The sequence below is a fragment of the Nanorana parkeri genome, unplaced genomic scaffold, assembly GCF_000935625.1.
Source record: "Nanorana parkeri isolate BGI_ZX_2015 unplaced genomic scaffold, ASM93562v1 scaffold2685, whole genome shotgun sequence".
In the NCBI taxonomy this organism is placed as follows: domain Eukaryota; kingdom Metazoa; phylum Chordata; class Amphibia; order Anura; family Dicroglossidae; genus Nanorana; species Nanorana parkeri.
This window is the reverse complement of record NW_017308953.1, coordinates 105,593-114,011: the sequence shown is the minus strand read 5'-3', so window position 1 is coordinate 114,011 and position 8,419 is coordinate 105,593. Positions and strand designations below refer to the sequence as shown.

The 8,419-nt window shown below is 45.7% G+C and overlaps 1 protein-coding gene across 1 annotated transcript in view; it reads left to right on the top strand.

The window, feature by feature from the left end:
• The first annotated feature begins 1,069 nt into the window (after positions 1-1,069).
• Positions 1,070-8,419, top strand: part of TSPAN6 (tetraspanin 6) — a 12,191-nt gene continuing 4,841 nt past the window's right edge. The window contains exons 1-4 of the mRNA XM_018574030.1: positions 1,070-1,164; positions 5,041-5,115; positions 5,365-5,463; positions 7,769-7,925. Coding sequence (XP_018429532.1) covers positions 1,153-1,164; positions 5,041-5,115; positions 5,365-5,463; positions 7,769-7,925 — 343 coding nt within the window. The 5' untranslated portion in view covers positions 1,070-1,152. The remainder of the gene's footprint in view (positions 1,165-5,040; positions 5,116-5,364; positions 5,464-7,768; positions 7,926-8,419) is intronic.

Below are 8,419 nucleotides of genomic sequence, written 5' to 3'. Positions count from 1 at the left end.
AGTGCATGGTGACTGGTCTTGTCTCCGCCCCCTCCTGTAATAAAGACCAGTCACTGTTGCTCTCTCCTTGTGCTGGGTGACTAGATTTGTCTCCGCCCCCTCCTGTAATAAAGACCAGTCACTGTTGCTCTCTCCTTGTGCAGGGTGACTGGTCTTGTCCCCACACACCACAGTAATAAAGACCGCTCACTGCTGCTCTCTCTCCTAGTGCAGGGTGACTGGTCTTGTCTCTGTCCCCTCCTGTAATAAAGACCGCTCACTGCTGCTCTCTCTCCTAGTGCAGGGTGACTGGTCTTGTCTCCACCGCCTCCTGTAATAAAGACCAGTCACTGTTGCTCTCTCCTTGTGCAGGATGACTTGTCTTGTCTCCGCCCCCTCCTGTAATAAAGACCAGTCACTGCTGCTCTCTCTCAGGGGGTGACTGGTCTTGTCCCCGCCCCCTCCTGTAGAATTCTGCAGGCATCCTATTGTGGGTGGGGTCTGCTAGATCCCTCCCACAGCTCTGCTTTCTCTACATGTGCAGCACTGTGATGATGTCATGGCTACCTTTTTACACAGTAATATCTGGGTTAGGAAAGGCATTTGGTCTAATTGTAGTCCTCTTCAAGTGTGCACGAAGGGGTGGCTACAGCATGGGACAAGCCAAGGAGTTCCACGCAAAATCAAACTTAACCCTTCCAGTGGGGCTACCCCTTCACTGCAATGGTTAAGAGCTAGTTTCAGTCCAGGACGTAAAAAAACAAAGATTCACCCAAACCTTGGTCCCACCTGGCTGCTAAACCAGTCCAGCTTTTCTCCCCCTCCGCTCCAGTGGTGTAAGGATCCTTGAGTCATCGCGTCGAATACAGTAAATTAGGGTTTTATATCGATTTTTAAAGTAGAAATCAGATTTTTTGATTTTTTTTTTTTCCCTCCATCTTGATTTTGGTTTCTTGTATTGCCCATGTTCTCAGTGTCGCCCTCTTGTGTCCACAGATCACTGGTGTCATCCTGCTCACAGTGGGTGTTTGGGGGAAAGTCAGCCTAGAAGTCTACTTTTCAATTCTCAACGAAAATGCCACCAACGTGCCCTACGTTCTCATTGGCACTGGAGCCGTCATCATCCTCCTGGGCACCTTCGGCTGCTTCGCCACCTGTCGGGCCAGCACCTGGATGCTGAAACTGGTAAGAGACTTTCATTCTGGAGGGTTGTGGGCTCATGTTGATGGACTTTGTTTTCAAATGCTGCATTTGCCTGCAGTTCAAACATACCTCAGTAGGACATGCTGTGTCCAAAGAAAGCTTCGTGTAATAAAGACCCGTCACTGCTGCTCTCTCTCCTTGTGCAGGGTGACTGGTCTAGTCTCCGCCCCCTCCTTGACCTTCTTTGCCTGCAGTTCAAACATACCTCAGTAGGACATGCTGTGTCCAAAGAAAGCTTCGTGTAATAAAGACCCGTCACTGCTGCTCTCTCTCCTTGTGCAGGGTGACTGGTCTAGTCTCCGCCCCCTCCTTGACCTTCTTTGCCTGCAGTTCAAACATACCTCAGTAGGACATGCTGTGTCCAAAGCAGTGCAAAGCCAGTCAAACACAGACTCTGAACTGCTGTGTGTACTGCTCAATTAAAGTCGGTGGGATTTTGCTGACCTGCATTTGATGTGTGTTCCAAATGCACAAAAGGGGTTGCCAAGCTTATACACTGAGTGTCCAGATTATTATGACCACCTGACGTTTGTAGGCAAAAGGCGCTGAAGTTGCTCGAGGGCCAGACCATTATAAATAGGGAAGCGGGTTGGTTACCACGACGGTAGAAGTGATTTGTTTCTGAAGATACGGGGAAACAACGCGATGTAACAGCCTTTGAACGTGGGATGATTGTTGGCGCTCGGAGCCATGGAGCGAGTATCAGCAAAACAGCAGAATTAGTAAAATGTTCAAGAGCGGCTGTTGTTAATGTGTTTAAAGACCGGACTGTCAGCCGAAAATCTGGGTCTGAACGTGCGAATTGTGGCCGTCAGCGACTAGTCAATGTTAGGGCAGAACGGGGGAGGGGCAAGACTGGTACAAGACAACTGAAGGGCAACAGTGCAGTGTCAGATTCCTCGCATCACCTTTCATCATCTCGTGGAGTCACTAGGCGGCCCAACCAAGTACTGATGGGGTGGTCATAATAATCTGGCCACTCAGTGTAGGTGATGGCACTTTCTGAACGACAAGAACCCTGAAGGATTCCCAACAGATCAAGTACAGACAATATTCTATGTAATTTCTGACCACTAGTTGCTGGGATCTGACCGCGGTGAACCTGGAAGTGCTCAGAGCAGAGCGCTACTGAGAGCACAGTCCAAAGGGAGGCTAAGTCAACGGATGTTCACTGATCCTCCACCAACCCAAGAACAACCTGAACCCCAACCTCCTTGGCATTCACCCCAAGCATTACTTGGGCTCAGTATTATAAGTAAAACCAATTAGTGACGTTCAGAGTTAATGGTTTTCACTAGGGATGCACAGATACCGGTTTTTCGGTATTGAGTACGAGTAACAATATTTTCTTTCTGTACTCGCCAATACCAGAAGTCCCATTAAGGAAGCCAGGCGGCGTGTAATGACTCCCTGATTAGCCGGGAAGCTGGGTAGTGTGTAAAGACTTGCTATCCGGCTTCCCGATTAGCAAGGAGGCCGTCTCTATGCCCCCTCATCACCTGGTGACGAGGGAGCATGGAGCCTGCTTTCTAGCCATTCAGGAAGCCAGGCACCGTGTAATGACTCGCTGCCCGGCTTGCTGATACCGGAAGTATCGTGCTAGGCAACGGAGCATTTGGGCCAGTACGAGTACTCGGCATCGGCACCGATGCCGATACTAGTATCGTTGCATCCCTAGTTTTTACATAGAATTCTGAGCCAAAGTAACATTTGGGGTTAACGCCACGGAGGTTGAAGAGTTGTAACTGGCCATATGCCCAACTTTAAAGCTCCACTCCAGGCACAGAGAAGAAAAAACTTAGTTAACCCCTTCGTGACTGACGACGTACAGTGTACGTCGCCTTTTTTGGGGTACTGCAGTTTTTCGCCGTTTCACGGTCGCACGCAATCTGTAAACTGGGCATGTTGGGTATCGTTTTACTCGTTGTAACCTCATCTTTTATATTTCATTAAAAAAATGGGTAATTTGTTGTGTTTTGGGGCATTTAATTAAATTTGTCACTAAATTTTGGGGTTTAATAAGGAGTTGCGCTAATATTGCGCAACATAAAAATTTTCAACTACCACCATTTTATAAACATAAATATACCACCATAAACATAAAAATTTTCAACTACCACCATTTTATTCTATAGGGTCTTGGCAGTCAGAAAATATATAATGTTTGGGGGGTTTTACATCATTTTCAGGCCTAAAATGTGGAATATAACATGGGTGCAAAAATGGAAAAAAGGGCCTCAGTCATGAAGGGGTTAATATGTTCTTGTATTCATTAAAGGGGACCATGCTTAAAAACGAGACAACGTTAAAATGCTCCTGAACTCCATCATTGGGAGGGGCGCCCGTTTACTTTTAGCCATATAAACTGCATGTCCTAAAAAAAAAACCCACAACCTGGATTTAGCTAAGCAAATAGTAAAGAGCCTTCCATTGGATAATAGGTCTAGGTTCAGCAACATTATGTGCCCACCATATAAGCCTATGGGGGCAGTGTTATGATCTGGGGTTGCTTCAGTTGGTCAGGTCTAGGTTCAGCAATGTTATGTACCCAAAGTATGAGGTCAGCTGCTACCTGAATATACGGAATGATCAGGTTTTTCTATCAATGGATTTTTCTTCCCTGATGGCACATTGGGCATATTCCGAGATGGCAATGTCAGGATTCACCGGGCTCAGATTGTGAAAGAGTGGTTAAGGGAGCATGAGACATCATTGTCACACATGGATTGGCCACCAGAGTCCAGATCTTAACCCCATTGAGAATCTTTGGGATGTGCTGGAGAAGACTTTACACAGTGCTCCGACTCTCCCATCATCACTACAAGATCTTGGTGAAGAATGAATGCGACTCGGGATGGAAATAAAAGTTGTGACATTGCATAAGCTTATCAAAACAACGCCACGGCGTATGCGCGCTGTAATCAAAGCTAAAGGCGGTCCAAGGAAATATTGGAGCCTGTGACTTTTTTTGGACAGGCCGTGTAGTATGCAGTATATGCAGCTGTGAATGTTGCCTCTGATATATGTACATACAACAGATGGAAACATTCAATTCTACAACATGCCAAGCCTGAAATTCTACATTCCTGACATTTGTGCTTTTCCAATTAACCGCACTGCTGGCGGCTTATTTGTTGTTTTTTCATTTCTTTGTTTCGTTTTACGAGAGAACCTTATAAATAAGTTATTTAATAAAGTCTATTATAAATAATAATTAAAAAAAACAATGGCCAGCATTAAAGTGACATTAAAGGCAACTTTTTTTTTCCCCTCACCCCAACGTTAATTAAAGCACTTACCTTAAATGATGTATCTGAATCCGATCTTCTTCCCTGATGTTTTCATGCGCTGACTCCTCTGTCCTTTGTGGCACTTCCTGTTCCACGGTGTCTGCATGCGGGTGCACGCGTCCATAGACTTACCTTGCGTCCCTCCTCAAGTCCCGGCCGAAAATGTGAACTGCGCATGCGCCCGCCCCCAAGATCCTTTGCGGCCGCCTGAGAATTTTCACATTTTCGGACGGGAGCGCGCGGGGAAGACGGGGGTAAGTTTAAACCACTGTTAAAGCGTTTTTTTTTTTACTTTTTGCAGATATCTACTGCATGCTAGCGAGATATATATATATGTGTGTGTGTATGTGTGTGTATATATATATATATATATATATATTTTATACAAAAAAAAAGCTGAGGGTTTAGAATCCCTTTTAAACTCAGATGTTCGCTGTTACAGAAGCTGACTGCAGTAATCTGAGAGCTGATTGGCTGCATGGGGTTTTTGCATTTTGAACTATTCAATCAGCCATCTCCTCTAGTTCTGACATTTATTGTAACATATTGCATCTTTTTTATTTTTTAGTACGCGATGTTCTTGTCTCTCATCTTCCTGATTGAGCTGATTGCTGCCATAGTTGGACTGGTTTTCAGGCATGAGGTAAGAGCACACTTTATTTTTCAAGTGGTCACTTGTATCTGGCAGCAATGGTTCCTCGTACTGGTTCATAGATATACAGAAAGAACAGCGACATTGATACAGTTGACAGTTGATAACTCATCTGTCAATATTCTGTTCATTGTCCAGCTGCTGTGGTGACGGTAGGCCCTCAGCCTGGGCATAGACTGGCTGGATGTTTGTCATTTACCTATTTGTGTTTGAATTGTGTTTTTACTTTTATCTTCTCAGATTCGGAGCACCTTCGAAAATGGTTACATGGACGCATTGAAGAAGTACAACTCTACGGGGGATGACCAGAGCCGAGCTGTGGACACCATTCAGAGGACGGTGAGTATCTTGTAGGAAGCTTCCTTTGGTCATGAGGGGAAGGAGGGGAGTCTGCATGCCGAAGGACTGGAAGAAGGCAAAATCACGGCAACTCTGCACCAAGAGCAAGGAAATCTACTTATGACGTCATTCAGTGCACCTCAACCTTAGCGAGACCAAGGCCCAGTAAATTCTTCCAAAACTTTCCTTGATCCAAAACTAAAAGTAAGCTGGTACTTGTATACAGTATGTTTCTGTACCATTGTGCAGTAATAGAGAGTGCATGTAATAAATATATACATACTCCCACATTCACACACCCACCAATCATTGGCGTGAGGGGAATTAGTGGCCTCCAGGAGAGAATAGCACAGGAAAGAGTAGACCCACGTCATTGGTGTCAGTGGGATAGTGTCCCCTAGGAAAGAGTAAGCTCAAATATGATAGTGGCCCCCAAATCATTGTGTTTAGTGGGATGGCGAACTTCAGGAAAAAATAGTCCTTAAAGTCATTAGAATCAGTGGGATAGTGAGCCCCAGGAGAGAATGCCCCCGGCCATTAGTGGTACTTAACTTGCCTAATATACTGTATGACTCGCAGATCCTTAGGAAACGGAGCCCTGGGGAGCAGAGCTTGCGGGAACCAGTTTAGCAGGCAGGACTGAGGATCAGGTAAGTATATCTTTAAAAAAATAATCATTTTAGACCCTAGAGCAGTGGTGGCGAACCTTGGCACTCCAGCTGTGCCAAAACTACATATCCCAACATGCATCTGCCTCTGGGAGTTGTGGCTGTCAGAGCCTTGCAATGCCTCATGGGACTTGTAGTTCCAAAACAGCTGGAGTGCCAAGGTTCCCCACCACTGCCCTAGAGAAAGACAAGCACTTAACCCTTGCAGATCAGGTGTTGGCCCGCTGCAAGGGTTAATTTTTCATATGCCCGGAGTTCTTTAACCTTCTACATAATGTGTGATTGCTCCATCACTTGAAGAATACTGTTGTTATGATTTTCTTTTTTTTTAATACCAGTTTTGAGTTTTTACGATTATCCATAGAGGCAAATAGTTACAATGTATTCAGCCATCTGGAGTCGCATCGCCACCTGGTGGTCAGCTACAGCTACTGCTTATTTCTATACAGCATGTTCTCTACATAAGACTCTAAATGGTTAGGTTTATCCTATTTGGTAAAGTAGAACTATAGGCTCAAAAAATACAATCCTCCTCAGCAGCTCCAGATAATAGTTATGGCTCTCTTTGCTCATTTAACCCCTTGCCGAGTCCTGATTATCCCACCGCCACCTGATCCGTTGATGGTGACCATGAGTTGCCTGCGCAGCTCAATCAGTGTCAGTAGCATGCAGTCGGTGCACAACATCAGAGTGCCTTCTCCTTAATGCCCATTGCAACCTTTTGCGTCTTCTGAGATATCTTAGGCTACTAGATGACGCAGTGATGTAATACAGTCACGTGGTATAGTCCTTTAATGAGACACACATCAATCACATTGTATTCAGCACTGCCCAATCCTACTTAACCCTGTTCAGCACACGTGAACCCGGCCAGCAAAGACTGATCACATCCAGCACTGTATGATTACCATGCCTATAGCGCTGCGTCCAAGGAGCCTCCCACAAATATGCTTCACCCTAGTGGAAAAGCACTAGGAATGATGGGAGGTGTAGTTTTGAAAGGCACTTTGGGGTAGCAGAGGGAAGCACTGGAAACTCGCCATCAGTGGTCTTCCATCTTTAAAGCCAGTATAGTCTGAGACTGGTTATCAGTAGATTTGTCTTGTTGGCCTTCTCCAGCTTCTACTGAATGTCTAGGACATGGGCAGGCAACCTCGGCACTCCAGCTGCGGTGAAACTACAAGCCTCCAGAAGGCATTGAGAGCCTGAGAGCCACAGACTCCCAGAGGCAGAGACATGATAGGTGATGTAGTCAGTGGCGTCACAAGGGGGTGGGGCCCGCACTCAGTTGTCACCATTGCAGGGGTGACGCCAAAAAAACGTAGTCATTTTAGTGTCACCCCCTCTAAAAAGTCGGGCACTCTGTCATGGACCGAGAGCCCGACAGTGTCAGGAGAGAGGAGGGAACCCGGCGGCATACCTCATCCCGCCGGGTGAACGTCTCCTCCTCTCTCTGCCGGCATCCATCACCAAGATGGCCGCCCGCAGGTGACAATCAGATGGGCGCACATGCGCGATTATGTAGTTTCACCGCAGCTGGAGTGCTGGGCTTGCTTACTCCCTTAGCCTAGAACCTGAACTTCCACATAGGCAGCACCACTGATCTGTCAGGCTAACTGGTCTCCTTTCTCGTGCAGCTCATGTGTTGCGGAGTGAAGACGTACACTGACTGGGGACAGACCGCGTATTACAAGACCAGCGGCATCCCGCAAAGCTGCTGTAAGGTCCAAGTAAACTGCACGGAGGAAATGCTGAAGGACTTGGTCAAGGCGAAGGATGTCGTATACAATGATGTAAGTTACAGACCGAGGGAAGAAAACATGATAATATCCCGTATCGTATCCCTGCTATGCTACACCCCAAAATTTCTGTCTGTTATTGTTATTCATACTCCATAAATAGGGGATAAGAAATCCAATCCTCAGTGTTCTCAGCTAGACAGGAATAACATATCTGTTAGGCTTGGAGAAATGCTTTAAACGTTTCTTAGACCAAAGATCCGCGTCCTCAGGAGATAACCAGGAGGTGTTAATCTATAAATACAAAAACCCATCAATACGAATAAATCATTACAGAAAAACACAATGAGGCTTGTACTCGAGTGTTACATAAAATATTCATTGAGCAAATCATTTGTTACGCTTGTGTCTATACTGTACATACACATTCCCATCAAATGGAGGGGGAGGGCTGCATGGGGTCATAGAACACACAATCTAAATATCTTCTAAAACAATAATAAAATCAATGCTTGCATATGGTTTATTTATTTATATATATATATATAT